This window comes from Capra hircus, chromosome 13 (assembly GCF_001704415.2).
Source record: "Capra hircus breed San Clemente chromosome 13, ASM170441v1, whole genome shotgun sequence".
Lineage (NCBI taxonomy): Eukaryota > Metazoa > Chordata > Mammalia > Artiodactyla > Bovidae > Capra > Capra hircus.
The window spans coordinates 38,828,253-38,845,611 of record NC_030820.1 but is presented as its reverse complement, the minus strand read 5'-3'; the positions used below and the strand labels follow the sequence as shown (position 1 = coordinate 38,845,611).

General features: G+C 46.8%; 1 protein-coding gene across 7 annotated transcripts in view; it reads right to left on the bottom strand.

Moving 5' to 3' along the window:
* Positions 1 to 17,359, bottom strand: part of RIN2 (Ras and Rab interactor 2) — a 204,280-nt gene that overhangs the window by 92,894 nt on the left and 94,027 nt on the right. Inside the window, exons 1-3 of one of the 7 annotated variants that reach the window (XM_018057248.1) lie at positions 9,478 to 9,551; positions 8,488 to 8,591; positions 5,985 to 6,078 (exon numbers count right to left, since the gene is read on the bottom strand). In XM_018057248.1, coding sequence (XP_017912737.1) covers positions 5,985 to 6,041 — 57 coding nt within the window. In that variant the 5' untranslated portion in view covers positions 6,042 to 6,078; positions 8,488 to 8,591; positions 9,478 to 9,551. Of the gene's footprint in view, positions 1 to 5,984; positions 6,079 to 6,273; positions 6,601 to 8,487; positions 8,592 to 9,256; positions 9,275 to 9,477; positions 9,562 to 17,359 lie in introns of those variants that run through there. The other 6 variants (XM_018057249.1, XM_018057251.1, XM_018057252.1 and 3 more) reach the window with 6 other exon arrangements.

Here is a 17,359-nt window from a genome sequence, read left to right as displayed (position 1 = left end):
GCTTGAACATTTAAAATGACATCTGCAATTTACTATGTATTTCTATGGAGACAGCACTGCTCTAAGGTCTCTCCAGATGTGAGCCTCTAAAGCAAAGACAAGACACACTGAATACTAATGTCAGCTTTGCTTTACAATATCATGAAGACTAACTAGCCATGTGTCAATTGCTCTGACCAAATCTCTAATCACTATTTTGTTTCTACTGCAAAGCACTTAATCCTTTCCTGGTCAGAGTCAGGGGACAGAAGTCCACCATCCAGGGGACACATTGGGAGACAAATGCTCACATCTGTGACTTTTAAGCACCCACATATCCATGTAGGGATTTGATCCATGAAACTACTAAAATGTGATTTGGGATTCCATCCATTCCTTTTCTTGAAAACTTTTTTTTTAATTGGAGGATAATTACTTTACAGTATTGTGATGGTTTCTGCCATATATCAACATATGCCTGTTATACAAAGGGAATTAAATCTGAAAGGAAAGATAAATATTGTATATTAATACATATGGGCTTCCCTGGTAGCTCAGCTGGTAAAGAATCTACCTGCAATGCAAGAGACCAAGTTCAACTCCTGACCAAGTTCAACTCCAGTATTCTTGGGCTTCCCTGGTGGCTCAGTTGGTAAAGAATTCACCTGAAATGTGACCCAGGGAGACCTGGGTTCGATCCTTGGGTTGGGAGGATCCCCTGCAGAAGGGATAGGCTACCCACTCCAGTATTTTTGCCTGGAGAATTCCATGGACAGAGGAGCCTGGAGGGCTACAGTCCATGGGGTTCTCGAAGAGTCGGACATGACTGTGTGACTAACACACATTTATGCACATATATGGAATCTAGAAAGATGGTACTGATGAATCTATCTACAGGCTATCTATTGCTTTTTGTAGCCCCGCCATCTCTGATGACTGTTACACCACACTGACTTCTTGTCCTAGGTGGTGCGTTTGGAGACGTGACTTTCCACAAAGGAAAGTCTTAAAACTCAAATACTGGGAATCCCTGAGACCTGAGATGGGCAGGGGTGCCGGTTCTGGACTATTGAAAATGTGCCTGTAAAGTTTTCAAAACAGAGTACTGAAAACAGTATTTCAAAACAGCATTTTCAATGCCAAGGAGAGACCAGTCATGAAGGAAAGTTGGTTGGGGTGATGCAAATCATCACCCCCAGTTTATCTACTTTGCAGAGTCAGATTTTAGCAACTAGGTTTCTTCAAAGCCAGTCACACCTCTGTCCTTCATGGGGCCCGAGAGAGTACTTCCGAGCCTTGTCTGAACTCCAACCCCAGGCTTTCTGTTTCTGAAAGACAAACGTCATGCACCTGCTATCTCAACTGTGCAAAATGACCAAAATGGGATTTCTCAAACGGAGCCTCTGCTGCTGAACTGGGCCCTCGAACATCCTGATGGTTTGTGAGTCCAGGCTCTGGGCATCTCCCTACAGGATGAATGAGGGGTTGAAGGCACAGGACAGCAGGGGCCCTGTGGTCAAACACATTTTCTTCCTGGTCAGTTAAGACCAGCCGTTCCCCTGTCCCAGGAGTAAAGGAAGGAGAGGGATCAGCCATGCAGCAACCCAGAACCCTACCAACATGTGGGTGGCCGAGGGCAGGCAGGCCTGGAAGCAAGTACCTGGCGGCAGTCACACTGGTTCTCTTCCAGCATCTTCTCTGCTCTAAGAGGATCCCCCTCAGGGTCAGAAACATGGTAACACAAGACAGAATGAGTCCCTCGTGGCAGAGCTCAAACTATGAATGGAGGGGGATGTCCTGGCACTAGGCTGTGGCCCACGGCTAGGTCTATGGGACATTTCTACTACCAGGCGGACACCAGCTCAGCCCCCTGTTGTCAATGGAGAAAGGGGGTGGATGCCAGCCTGGAAGGGCAGCTGGGAACCTGATGGGGAGAAAGCAGAGGGTGGGGAAGAGGAAGGACATAGCAGGTTTGGGCTATGGGAGCAGGCCCAAGGGGACACAGGGGCAGGATGGGTGAAGGACGAGCTGGGAGGAGATCTAAAGTCCTTAAATGTCAAGGTGAAGAGTGCAGATCTGGTCCTGGGTGTAGCACAGAGCCGGGGTCTGCCAGCAGGCAACACGGATGGATGGAATCATTGGAAAGAACCAACCAACCAACCATCTGCATTCAGAGGTGGTGCAGACAGATTCTGAGCGTCACCTGCGGTACTCACAAGGAAAGAACCAGACCCTAGGTAGGGTGGAGGATGCAGGGAAGGGGAGGAGGGGTGGAGCTTGAAGACCTGAGGGGGATCTGCCAGCACTGGCTGCCTGGATGGGGAAGGGGAGAGGTGGCTTGGGGAAGCTAGGGATCCAGCAAAAGGAAGCATCCAAGACGACGAGGAGCTGCTCAGCCCTGGGCCAGGACCACCAACAACTCTCCCAGCCCAGATGATGTCTTCCTTATACAGTCTCTTCCACACCACATGGCCTTGCAAAGTGACAGCTATCGGTGTCCATGTTGATGTAGGTGCAAATAAATTTGCTGTCTCCCCCAGGTAAGACCTTTCAGGGCAGGAAGATACTGTTCTCACAGGTGGTTGAGGAACATTAGCAATGATGCTGGGAAGGGCCATGGACCATGTGTTTGTTCAGCACTGGATTTCTGTGGCCAGGATTCCAGGATGAGACTCCACAAGCACCATAACCTCAGGGTGTTCTCAATTACCTCAGAATGTTCAGACCATCTGCCTTACCCAGGACCTCATGTCCTGCAACTTAGCTGAGTCACTTCCAGGAGCCGGGACAGAGGCAAAGCCACAAATCGAGGCTCACTGCTAGTAGTTAGCAACTCTAGCTTAAAAGCACAAACGGGGTAGGGAAGATGAGGCTGAAAAAGAGGTCTGGTGATTGCCTTTCAAGGATCCACGCTTTGCACAAAATCAGGCGAGCCCTGATGACCAAGAAAGGGATAATGAGTGTGTGGAATTCAGCTGGAGTTAAGAATGTAACCGTGAATTCTCACATTTATGAAGTGGTCCTACCCAGATGTAGGGCATCGTGAGTCTGTGTGGAGGGTGGAAGGACAGTGGCACAAGAAAGTCACTCTGATCCCTAGATTCAACCTCAGCTCTAGGTCAGACACCACTTTCTAGGAAAGACTGTTCTGAGACCCATGTCGAGTTATCTGTCCTCAGAGTCCCTTTTACTTCTTTCACGAAGCACTGTTTTCTCCTATGATTATTATTATGGGTTTACTATTATATTGGATTAATATCCTGCTTTGGTACCAGAGCTCCGTGAAGTCTGGGATGGCTTCTGGTTTTTCTCTCCCTGGTGCCTAGGACAGAGCCTGGCTGTTCACAGGTGCTTGGTCAATGTGAGTCAAAATGAAGCTTGAGGAATAAAGGAAGAGCTAGTGGGTTCTGGGCTGTGCTGAGGGACAGCTCATTTCAGCAGCTGAACACTACTTGGCATTTTCACAACAAACCTCCAAGGGGTCAATATTAAAGGTCCAAAGGGCAGCTGACTCCATCTTTGCAGGTTACCACATGGAAAAATTATGGAATAATTAATAATAGCTAATAATATTTATCTAATAAAGAATCTGCCTGCAATGCAGAAGACCCAGGTTCAATCCCTGGGTCAGGAAGATCTCTTCGAGAAGGGAATGGCAATCTACTCCAGTAGATTGCAAGAGCCTGGAGAATCCCATGGACAGAGGGGCCTGGCGGGCTACAGACCATAGGGTCACAAAGAGCTGAACACGACTGACTGACAAACACTTTCACTTTCAATATTATAATAACAAATGATATTATTATTCCATGATAACTAATTTAAAATAGTTATAGTAAAGAATAACAATGTCTATAAAAAAAAGGAGACATATAAGGAAAAGAAATATAAGGTAACTATCAACTTGGAGCATCTAACAGACAAAACGATTTTTAAGCTCTGTGGTGGGGAAGGGGAAACAATACCAAGTTATATAGTTCAGGCCACTTGTCACATTTTCCTCAAGGGCATTTGACTCAGGAGAGAAGAAGCAGACCTCCTTCAGTCTATCACTTCTTGTCTGATGGATTCTTTCATAGGACATAGCAAGTTAACTACTTTACCTGTTATTCAACTGAAAACACATTAAAACAAAAAAAGACTTTCCCCAGGACAGCAGGAAAAACTGATTATGTTGAACTTAACAGTAGGTAGTATTGGGTCCAATAAATTCCTTAGGGATTTTCAAAGGCAATTTGGACTCCGTTTTCTCCTTTTACCTGGACTTCAACACCACATGAGATTCAGCCACTCTCTGCTTCCTTAGGCTAGGGTGGTGATTACGGACAAGCCGACGTTGAGGCGGATGTAGGCAATGTCTCAGGGGAGGGAGGCTTGGGTTTACCCTCTTCCAGCAAGATGAAATGAATATCTCAGCATAAGACAGAATCCAAGAACTGGAGATGAGTCAGGAGCCTGGTGAGTTAGCGCCTGGTCCATAGGACACTTGCGGGGCCCCTCTTGTGCCCCCCAAGTGGTTTGTGAACTAAGACAGCTACGTTGACAAAGCTCAACTGTCAGGACTGAGAATCGAGACCATCTGTGTCAACATGACTTGACTAGTTCTTCCAGGAAGTTATTGTAAACCAATAAATAAATCTGCTGTTCACGGCAGGAAATTCCTACAAAACAATCTGTCCTGGCACACTAGTTTGCTCACCTGGGAAAACAGCTTTGCTGATCAATGGTTTACTCTCGAAGACTCCCTTTAAGACTCTTGACATGCTGCATCCACCCACCCTGAACTGTATTATGTACTAAGTGACCACAAACTTTGCTGAAACCCAGTCAATTTTCTGTCTGAAAAAGCACAGCTTAAAGAGCCTGGGCATGGACGTCTAAACCCTGTAAAGACACCTCCTAACCCTCTTTGCCTAGACATTGACAGGCCCAGGCTCTGGCCATGTCTTTTTCTGACAGTCACTTGAATGAACTTGGCTTTGCTTTACCAACAGGCTTTTCTGATGAAAATTTTGGAGCCCAGAACTAACACAGGAAATCAGGTTTGGTTCTCTTGGAAACAGGAAGCATCTAAATGTGAGTTACTCTATATCAACAACCCACCAGGGTGGGGTAATCAGTAAATGTAGTCAGTTTTCCTCCAAAATAAGAAGGCCTCTATTTCATTCCCTCTTTGAGGAAAAGACCTGGTATTTGAACAGCTGCTTGTGACACACTGCAAATGCACGATTTACCTCCGTGTCCCTCTGATTTTACATTTTCTGCATTTTCCAAATTTTCTACAATGAGTTTGCATTATTTGGAGGGTGAGTGAGAGGAAGCAAAGCAAACACCATAAAAAGAAAATTAATTCCCTCGCGTACATTAGAAACAATTGTCAGGTCTTAATTTAAAACACACACTCAAGAGTATATAAAATACCCACTGAGAAGCTCATCTCATTAACCTAGCAAGATCCCCCACTGACATCAACAGGCATGTAGAAATGTGGTCCAGCTTTCATCATGCTGCCTGGGTTCTCTCTTAAGAGGCCTCTGGGGGTGTTTGATAAAATACACCAGCAAAAGCATTCAGTCGGTCTAGGGTAAGGCCCAGGGATCTGTGTGTCCTTCTCTTCTTTTAATGAGCGCTTAAATGATTTGCAGAATCAAGCCAAGGGTAAAGCACACTCAGATGCCGAGCTCAGCTTCCACCAAAAACCATCCAAATGAAAAAGGAGCAGGTGAGCAGTTGACAAGGGAAGGTTGCCTCACCTGTCTCATACAGGTGGCATTGCCCCGTGCCCGGGTGCTGAGCCTGTCCGGAAGCATGGACTCACGAAAGCCCCTGTCTCCCACCAAAGCCAGGAGGAGCTTGTGGCTGGGCTCAGGCGAGCTCCCCAGACAGCTGGCTCGGGGAGCAGGCTTCCCCCGCCCCTCTCCCCAGTCCTGCAACTCCCTATGTGCCCGGCACCGGCACCGGGAGCAAGACACCCGTCAGCAACCCCGATCGAGGCTCCCTTTTACCTTAAAGAAACTTCCTCGCTTGTCCAGACTGCGGGTGCCCATGGTCTGAGTTGACATGGCCCCCCGACGAGGCTCTCCTGCACGCCGGGGACTCCTGAAGGTAGAGACATGTGTGATGGTTAGTCCAGCCTGTAGGAAATTCCTTTCTAAGCCACAGAACACTCACAACAACCCTCCTGCCAAGATCTTTTTCCATCAACAACAAGAGTGCCGTTTTATTTCCCACCAAAGCCCTTCCATCTCCTTTCAGGCTGATTTCCTGCCGCCCATGGCTCAGACTCGGCCCCACCTTCGCTGCCCCCCTCTCGCTCCTCCAGCTGACGGCTCAGGCTCCCGGGGACTGCGGATAGCATAATGATTGCTCTGTGTGTTTGCTTGACCTCACGCTCAAGTCCTAGAGGGACAATGCTAGATGTCACTATAATCTGCTCCAAAGCTCACGGACTTAATGCGGCCGATCACAGAGGCCAGCGGAAGAGTGAGGCCCTGCGTGTCCCAGAAAATCCTGCAGGAATGGGATGAGGTCATTAACAGCTCTGCCAGCCCTCTTCCCCCAGGCAAGGTCAATACAAGGGCACCGGGAAGAAATCCCTCTTTTCTCCTAAGAAATCAAAGCTTCAGATGAAATCCTGTGTGCCTGCTGACAGAGATCAGTTTGTGTTAAGAAACAGCATGTAAACAGCTCCAGGATAACCCAAGAGGAGGCGGGGTGGACACTGGAACGCAGAGGGGAGTTTAAGGGCATGATCAGGTTCTGAATCATAACTGCAGCTATTTGAGCTTGGAATTGCCCTCACTGGGGCATCAAAACCCAATAATCTTGTCTCCCGGCTGCAACGCCTTCCACGTCCACTTATAAATAAAACACACATGTACACAGGCAGCGGGCCCCGCCCGGGCCAGTGCACACTCAGGAAGTACCTCTGATTCAGCCTCCTGCACCAGGAACGATGATCAAACTGCCCTCTGGCTCTCAGAGGTAGCTGACCCTAACCTCGACAAGCCCAGTAGAAGGACCATAAAGGAAACATTAAATGAAAACGTGTCTGGGGGATCTTAGAGGGGTTCAGTGGCAGGGGTGGGGTGGGAAGGCCCCAAAGACACAGGAGCTGCTGCCAGTTTGCTGAGGCTCTTTCATCATGAACTTTGGGGGGACAGAGGCAGCAGCAGCCCACAAACATGTCAAAAAACAGAAGAGTTGCAGAGAACTGCTCGCATTAGGAAGCGATGACCGCTGGAGACAGGCACGTTTCCGCCCCAAGACCTGCCACTCCTTCACATCCGCAGGGGGCTGCGATGACCCATGGTTTCCATCTCAGAAAATGAGAACAAAGCATGGACCCGCCCCTTCTTCTGGAGTTGTCACCTATTCTAGTTATATCTCTGTGGCTCCGTCCCTTTAAAGGTTCAGAGCTGTCTTCCCTCTGATTCTTTCCACTCGGAATCCCTCTGGGATGAAGGTCAACCTTCCAAAAGCCTCCTGAGAAGACTGGTGAGTTTTCCATGGCAATTCTGTTGACTCTGAGATTCACGTTCACGGGCTCAGCTGCTGCACGGAGCCTCAGTTCCAGGCCCTTTGAAGTTCAGCACTTAATTACCAAAGTCCAGGGGCTGGAGAGCCCCCAAAAGGAAAACACAGTGCTGTCTTCAGAGCACGGAGCAGAACCACGACCACAGTGGAACCTTGAGGGGCAAATGATTGACTGTTTCAACCAAGAAGCACACAAATAAAAAAGTACACTTGAATCCAAGCCTAATGCCTGTAATTCTTTTCCTTCCAGATGCTTTCTCGGCAAGAAATTTGACATTGCACAGCAGTGAAGGAATGGCACGTTGAGAGCCAAGACTTCATTCCTCAGCCAGACCTAAGTCCCTTTGTTCTGTTCAGAAGTTTTCCATATACAAACCCTTTCTGATGAGCCAGGACAGGCAGGGGATATTGCCTATAACCACTGAGCAGTCTGGATTCCTCAAGTTTACTAGCTTAATTAGCTTCCTGAAAACTGAACGTGAACACGTCCACCTCAAGCGGTTCTCAAGGAAACGACCAGCCTGGAGTCTGTGTGGAATTGGCAGATGCATCACATTTCTTCTGAAGGATGCAGGTTCCATGTCTGCTTCTTCAAAAGGCTATGAGAGCAGGTGACAAAGACAGGCTGCCAAGGGCCACAGCAGGTCCTTTGCAGAGAATGAAATCCACATTATTCGAATTCTTAAAGCTCTCGTGGGTCGGGAAGAAGTTTGGGTGTCAGGTCTTCCCTATTGGAGCAGCAGTTTCCTTCCCAAATCATAGCCTCTGACACCCCAACTCAACATGGACAGAAATCCAATACAACTGATAAGGAGACTCTCTTTCCACTTGTGGTTCTCACCTGATCCCTCACCTAGCCTGGAGTTACAGCAACAGTCTCATCCTAAAACCACCCCAGTACACAGACAGACTGAACCAACAAACACAAAAGGTACGGTAGTTAGAGAGGCTGTCAAATTCCTCCAGACTTACACAGTGGAAGCTTGCTCCTTTCCTGGTTTCCCTGAACAGTGGAGCAGAGTCTCCAGAAAGGAGCCCAGCGTGTCCAGTGGATCTTTCCAGTTGCTAGCTGAGCACTAGAGAGAGAGAGAAACCCGAACGGAACTGAAGGACACTGCGAACACTTTTCAGCCAAGCCCTTTCAATAACAGCACTGAAAGAATGTAAACAGAGCCGGCGCTGTGGTTCAACTACAGGACAAAGGCAGGAAGCGAGTATTCCCAACTCTTCCCCTATGCCAGGCTCGGCCACTTTGGAGGAAGCCTGGCAATGGCTTCCATGTGGCCCCAAGAGCAAGTGCCGAGGTGAAGTCTGTCCTGGGATTTCAGTGTCCAGGACTCACTGTGCCGTCCGATCGGGCTCCAGGTGGTGTGGACCGTGCTGAGCAGGACTGCTCCCGGCTGGCCTTCCAGCCCTTTCCACTGGCAGCCGCTGAGGACGGTGCTGGGGTACCACCACCTGACCTTGGGCTGCAGGGCTGGCCGACAGGGCTGGAACACCCGGCACTCGGGCTCCAGTTCACCAAGCCATGGAGCCAAGTCACTGGCAAGTTTCCAGCTGTTGCTTAAAATTCCAGCTTGCCAGATCTTGGCAAGAGAGGCTGCATCTGAGACAGACCCCAGCCACCCCCTCTCCCCGATTTATTTAGCCAGGCTCTACCGTTCTATTCCGTTCGCCTCAGGTACAAGTTTGAACCCCTGAAGCGGCAGCAGTAATACTGACTCTGGCAACCTCCACTCACAAGTCTGGTTTAAAAGACTCAGCTTCTTGGAGTCATGGGTTTCTCATCGCCTGCTGCTGTGCAAGTCGGCCCTGAAAGCTTTCTAATCACTCCCGTCTTCCTTCTTCCTTCTAGCAGCTGAATGAAGGGAGGCAAAGTGGACTTCGGCTCTTGGTAAACAAGCTCTCATTATTATAATCATTTTACAGCCAAACGAACTGAAGTAGAAGAAAGTGACTCACCCCCCCGGGGACCTGTCAGGTCGAGGCCGGTCCTGGGACAGGCATGTCACTTTCTGCCCGGTTCCTTAAGCGGCTCCAACGAAGGCAGGTCCTCCCTCTTGTGAACGTTTTTTGTCTTTACCAAGAGGTAAGAGCCAGTGGGGCGGGTCTGTGTCTGGGTCCTGGGAAGGTCTCTGAATATTTCCGTAATTATCTTTGTATGACCAAGGATTTTACAAGTTGGATAGAAAAATCTCTATTTCAGCCCCTGGCTGGACGATTCAAGTTATTTAAATTTAAAATTTGTTTTTTGAGCATCTTGTCTCCCTGCCCAGCACTGATTTTTTTCTCTTAGTCGTCAAACTCTTTAAAGCATTTTGAAGATCATAAACATCTTTTGTTGAAAAGAGAAACTAATTTACGGGAAGAAACCAGAAGAGAAGAACTGTATTCCCAGGCTCTTAGTAACTGTTTTTAAAGAGAATTAGAAACAATGCTCTGTGTCTTGACTTTTACAAGAATAACCGAGGAGAATAAAAATAATCTTTCTCATTTTTTTAGGAAGGTGTTCACAGTGAGACTGTGCATTTCAGCCACTCACAGGGTTGTCCTGTAACCAATTCCAGGGGAGGGCCTTCCCCTTGGAAAACAGGGGGTCTCACAGAGATGCTGCAGAAGCTTTGCTGATGCCTACAAAGCAGGTGTGGACGCCTCCACCAAGGGCAGTGAATGTGCCCTGGACACAGGATGGCAGCTTGGCTGTTAAAAGCTCCTCCTCCCCACCGACGGGAAACTGCTCCTTCACCCCCCACCTGCTGCCCTCATCTGACCCCTCGGGCCATCCAAGAGTTACTGCCTGCCTCCTTCTCCCTGTCCCTTCTGAGTGATGCTCCTCGGGCCTCGGGGCTGCTGCCTGGAATAGGGCTAAGAAGGGAGAGGGGTAGCCCCCAAGGTCATTCTCAGAATCATGTGTCTTTTAAGCTCCTAACACTTGAAAAGCGCCACGAAGTCAGTGGTCATAGCCAGCACACATGTGCAATGACCACAAGTAAGTGAAGAAGCCCCATAAGCCACATCGGCCCTGAACCCAGAGGACACCATGGAGGGAAGTCACACCCTCCAGGCCTCCCTCGGGTTTGCTGTCTACATGTGAGCACCTGAGTTTAGAGCTCTCCTTCCCGAAGTGCTCTGGCCACAATGGGGTGTGTGTGTGTGTGCGTGTGTGTGAGTGTGTGTGTGTGCGCATGCGCGCCCATTCGTGTCTGACTCTTTTGACCCCATGGACTGTGGCCCGCCAGGCTCCTCTGTCCGTGGGATTTCCAGGTGAGAACACTGGAGTGGGTTGCCATTTCCTTCTCCAGGGGATCTTCCCGACCCAGGGATGGAAACCATGTCTCTTGCACCATCTTCTGCACTAGCAGGCGGATTTTTTACCACTTTGCCACCTGGGAAGCCCCAGAAGTGTCTACACTGGTGGTTCATTTTAACTGAAGGTTTATAACCTGGCAGGACCTGGATGGAGTCCACACTGAAAATACAATAGATGAAGTAACACACTTTTTAAAAAACATTGAGTAAACTGTCTCCAGAGACCCCCAGTCAAGAATTCACATCCAAGTGGTTTATTAGAGGTGGGTTCATGCTGCACTGGTCAAGGAGAGGAAGGGCAGCCAGTACAAAGGGCAGCATCAAGCAAGCAGCCAGGGGCAAATGGACTGCAGCCCTCCAGGGTTGGGAGCTCTGAAAGCCAGTGTAGGCTGGCCTTGGGTCCCAAACTGAGGGGCCAGGGAGCTGGAATATTCATTCAACTCCCCCCAGGTAATGGTGGGAAGCCACCCCTAAGGGGCCTTGGGTCACCAGCTGCTCCCACATACCCCTGGTGTGGGCAGATTGGACTCTCTGAGCCAAAGAGAGCCTTTGGGCAAAGCTGGCAGTTGGAAATCAGGCCAATGTGCATGGAAACACTTAGTACCCAAAGGAGACGGGAAGGACTAAACAGTGTCGCCTACACCTGGTAACTCAAACCAGGACATTTTGCCTAAAGTGTGGGTGTCTTGCTTCTCTGCCACAGAGAGCTGTCATCCTCCTACACTGCTGGTGGGGATGTAAATTGGCACAGCCACTGTGGACAACAGTGTGGAGGTTCCTTAAAAACTGAAAACCCAGTTACCATATGACCCAGTAATCCCACTCCTGGGCATGTATCTGGACAAGACAAAAACTCTCTAATTTTAAAAAATACATGCACCCCAATGTTCATTGCAGTACTATTTACAAAAGCCAAGACTTGGAAGAAACCTAAATGTTCATCAACAGAGGAATCAATAAGATAGGCTATAGATATTAATACAATGGAATACTACTCAGCCGCAAAAAAGAATGAAATAATGCCACTTGAAGTAACATGGATGTTGATCATCTCACATCATCAGATCATCACAGTAAGTGAAGTAAGCCAGGGAAAGACAAATATCATATGATATCTTTTATACATGGAATCTAAAATATGATACAATGAACTTATTTCCAAAACAAACAGACTCACAGACACAGAAAACAAACTTATGGTTATCAAAGAGGAAGCAGGGGAGGAATAAATTCACAAATTATCTGTGGCTTGACAGTTATACCCTACTATATGTAAAACAGATAACCAATAATAACCAACAAGGAGAACCTACTGAGGGACTGATGCTGAGGCTGAAACTCCAGTACTTTGGCCACCTCATGCAAAGAGTTGACTCACTGGAAAAGACCCTGATGCTGGGAGGGATTGGGGGCAGGAGAAGAAGGGGACAACAGAGGATGAGATGGCTGGATGGCATCACTGACTCGATGGACATGGGTTTGGGTGAACTCCGGGAGTTGGTGATGGACAGGGAGGCCTGGCATGCTGCAATTCACGAGGTCACAAAGAGTCGGATACGACTGAGCGACTGAACTGAACTGAACTGAACTGTATAGCACAGGGAACTATATTCAGTATATTGTAATGACCTATAATGGAAAAGAATCTGAAGAAGAATATAGCTGAATCACTTTGCTGTACACCTGAAACTAACACAACATTGTAAATCAACTATACTTGAATTAAAAAAAAAACACCAAGACGTTGGAATAAAATACATACTGATAAAGAAAAAGCCCCATCAAGCCAGGACAGAACTTGCGGATGTCACCTCTGGTAGGGGTATCCTAGATGAATACAAGGAACAGAGGCCTTTGGACCGACCGAAGTAAGATGCTTCAACTGAGGGGTGAGGAAGACAATCAAAAGGCACATTTCCACCTCTTCTATCCGCATTCCAAAGGTGCAAGTCTTTCCACACTTTCTACTTCATCATTAGAATATTTATCTTTCCCTTTAATCAGTGATATGCTGGAAAATATTCAACAACTGACTTTCTGGGGATTAAAGCCTCCAAGATTTAGCATTTGCCTACTTTGAAGGGGAAATACTCTATCAGTTCAGTTCAGTCCAACTCTTTGCGACCCTGTGGAGCACAGCACACCAGGCTTCCCTGTCCATCACCAACTCCTGGAGCTTGTTCAAACTCATGTCCATTGAGTCAGTGATGCCATCCAACCATCTCATCCTCTGTCATCCCCTTCTCCTCCCGCCTTCAATCTTTCCCAGCATCAGGGTCTTTTCCAGTGAGTCAGTTTTTCCCATCAGGTGGCCAAAGTATTGCAGTTTCAGCTTCAGCATCAGTCCTTCTAATGAATATTCAGGGCTGATTTCCTTTATGATGGACTGGTTGGATCTCCTTGCAGTCCAAGGGACTCTCAAGAGCCTTCTCCAACACCACAGCTCAAAAGCATCAATTCTTCAGTGCTAAGTTTTCTTTATGGCCCAACTCTCACATCCATGCATGACCACTGGAAAAACCATACATTTGACTGCACAGAATTTTGTCAGCAAAGTGATGTCTTTGCTTTTTAATATGTTGTCTAGGTTGGTCATTACTTTGCTAGCATGTGAGATGAGTGCAATTGTGCGGTAGTTTGAGCATTCTTTGGCATTGCCTTTCTTTGGGATTGAAACGAAAACTGACCTTTTCCAGTCCTATGGCCACTGCTGAGTTTTCCAAATTTGCTGGCATATTGAGTGCAGCATTTTCACAGCATCATCTTTTAGGATTTGAAATGGCTCAGCTGCAATTCCATCACCTCCATTAGCTTTGTTTGTAGTGATGCTTCCTAACGCCCACTTGACTTCACATTCTAGGATGTCTGGCTCTAGGTAAGTGATCACACCATCGTGATTATCTGGGTCATGAAGATCTTTTTTGTGTAGATCCTCTGTGTATTCTTGCCACCTCTTCTTAATATCTTCTGCTTCTGTTAGGTCCATACCATCTGTCCTTTATTGAGCCCATCTTTGCATGAAATGTTCCCTTGGTATCTACAATTTTCTTGAAGAGATCTCTAGTCTTTCCCATTCTATTGTTTTCCTCTATTTCTTTGCATTGATCACTGAGGAAGGCTTTCTTATCTCTCCTTGCTATTCTTTGGAACTCTGCATTCAATTGGGTATACCTTTCCTTTTCTCCTTTGCTTTTCGCTTCTTTTCTTTTCACATCTATTTGTAAGTCCTTCTCAGACAACCATTTTGCCTTTTTGCATTTCTTTTTCTTGGGGACAGTCTTGATCCCTGCCTTCTGTACAATGTCATGAACCTCCATCCATAGTTCTTCAGGTACTATGTCTATCAGATCTAATCCCCTGAATCTATTTCTCACTTCCACTGTATAATCGTAAGGAATTTGATTCTCCAAGCCAGGCTTCAACAGTACGGGAACTGTGAAATTCCAGATGTTCAAGCTGGATTTAGAAAAGGCAGATGAACCAGAGATCAAATTGCCAACATCTGTTGGATATCAACAAAGCAAGAGTTCCAGAAAAAACATCTACTTCTTTATTGACTATGCCAATGCCTTTGACTGTGCGGATCACAAAAAACTGTGGAAATTTCTGAGAGAGAGAATACCAGACCACCTGACCTGCCTCCTGAGAAATACATATGCAGGTCAGGAAGCAACAGTTAGAACTGGACATGGAATAACAGACTGACTCCAAATCGGGAAAGGAGTACATCAAGGCTGTATATTGTCACCCTGCTTATTTAACTTATATGCAGAGTACATCATGAGAAACGCTGGGCTGGAGGAAGCACAAGCTGGAATCAAGATTGCCGGGAGAAATATCAATAACCTCAGATATGCAGACGACATCACCCTTATGGCAGAATTCGAAGAAGAACTAAAGAGCCTCTTGATGAAAGTGAAAGAAGAGAGTGAAAAAGTTGGCTTAAAACTCAACATTGAGAAGACTAAGATCATGTCCCATCACTTCATGACCAATATATGGGGAAACAATGGAAACAGTGACAGATTTTTTTTTTTTTTTGGCTCCAAAATCACTGCAGATGGTGACTGCAGCCCTGAAATTAAGACACTTGCTCCTTGGAAAAAATGTTATGATCAACCTAGACAGCATAAAAGGCAGAGACATGAGTTTGCCAACAAAGGTCCGTCGAGTCAAAGCTATGGTTTTTCCAGTAGTCATGTATGGATGTGAGAGTTGGACTATAAAGAATGCTAAGTCCCGAATAATTGATAATTTTGAACTGTGGTGTTGGAGAAGACTCTTGAGAGTCCCTTGGACTGCAAAGAGATCCAACCAGTCCATCCTAAAGGAAATCAGTCCTGAATATTCATTGGAAGGACTGATGCTAAAGCTGAAACTCCAATTCTTTGGCCACTCACTGGAAAATACCCTGATGCTGGGAAAGATTGAAAGCAGTAGGAGAAGGGGATGAGATGGTTGGAGGGAATCACTGACTCAATGGACATGAGTTTGAGTAAGCTCTGGGAGCTGGCAATGGACAGGGAAGCCTGATGTGCCGCAGTCCATGGGGTTGCAAAGAATCGGTCAGACACGACTGAGTGACTGAACTGAACTGAACTGAGGTTGGTTAATGCTTTTCTTCCAAGGAGCAAGCATCTTTTAATTTCATGGCTGCAGTTACCATCTGCCGTGATTTTGGAGCCCAACAAAATGAAGCCTGTTACTGTTTCCACTGTTTCTCCATCTATTTGCCATGAAGTGATGGGACTGGATGCCATGATCTTAGTTTTTTGAATGTTGAGTTTTATGTCAACTTTCTCATTCCCCTCTTTCACTTATTATGGCCAATTTCAAATTACCAACATGATATCAGTGAGCTTGCAGAATTCATGAAAATTTAAGTCAACTCTAGTGAGCAGAGCAAACTGACTCCAGCTCCCACTGCACCAGCTTCACCCATTCACCATCTGAAGAGGCTGCTTTCAATCAATTCTTCAGACATGGAAGTCATACAGGACAGCAAAAGTAAGAAATAAGGTTCCCAGACGGAAACCAGTGCTTTATCCAAGAAACCACATTATTTGTTCCTACTAAGACACGAACTATTTCTGGTTATTATCTTCACCAAGTTAAGCAGTAGCATCAAGAACACTCAAAGAAGCCATACACTCAGTCTGCTATTTTCAACTCAGAAGGTTTCACATCCTTAGAGGGTGGAGAGAAGGAAAAGAGCTTCCTTTACCCAACTGGATGCTGGGGATCCACATGCCTTACTCACAGTGGTCTCTCCAGGACCTTTCATGGCGCCTGGCACTTAAGTGCTTGATAAATGCGTGTGAGATTTTACAGAGACATCATGGAGTCTGGAAGGAAGGGTTTTTAGGGAATGGCTTCATCCAAGAATAAGAATTCATGAAGAACACAGCCTCAGGAACAACACAGAAAGTTCGGATGCCAGGAACATGCACGGGTGACCCATGCATGCTGGACGAAATGCTCTTTACATGGCCCTGAAATACAAGGTGTTGGTTTATGGGGTCCATGTGTTCTTTGTGGCTGGATCTCTCTTTCAAAGTACATGATCTGAAAGCCTCTCCTTTCTCTATAACGTACAGACCTGCTGTTGTCTCCACATCCTCAGCTACTCATACTTCTCAGATCTTTCATTTCTGCACAAATTACAATCCTTGAGAGGCCTCCAGGTATGTGTTCAAGCCAGCACAGCTTCGCTGGAGACCACAAAGCAAAAGAAATCCACAGAAAGCTGCCAAACACCCAATAAAAGAAAACTGACTGAGAAAGTCGGCTTCTCTGCATGTCTGTGCATGTACCCGGATCATGTGTTATGGGGATTAGACCCTTAAAATTCCCATCCTTGCTCTTAGGAAGTGGGCTGGAGGATAGCTAAGCTTTCTCTGGAAATATCCTCCTGATTTTGCACACTCCATGTGGGGTGCTGAGTGGAAGCATACCATCCAGTACCAAAGTAATGGAACACTTCTACACAGAGTAAGTGCCCTATGAACAATGTATTTAATTCTATCTCACAGTCAGAATCGGTGTTATCAAGGGAGACACATATACAAAGAAACAGTTGCTCTCCAAAATAATTTTAATATTTTATGTTGGCTAAGAGTCATGGAAACCAGAGTCTGGAAACAGAGCTCAGTAAGGTTCTCAGGGATGTCTGCTGCCATCATCAAAAAGATGGTTTTTGTTTGAAATTGTGCCTCTGAAGTTCAGGCATGTTTAAAAGTCTCTCTCTCAGCTGGCCAGGCACTTCTGCAGTTTTGCTGGGAGAGATAAGCACATACAATTGGGGCATTTCACAAATCCAGCTTCACATTCAGTATGACTGGGTTTGGCACAGGCTACAACTACCACAGAGTTTCTGAAGGCTCTGTTTGAAGCTTAGAGGTTTCCTCTCAAAGGTCTACCCCTTCCTTTCCTCTTGGACAGTGTCTGACCGATGTGAGGGCAGGGAGGCCAGGCAGGCAGGCGCAGTGAGCATGCAGAGCAGGGGGATGGGCGGAAGGCATAGCTGGATCACCCT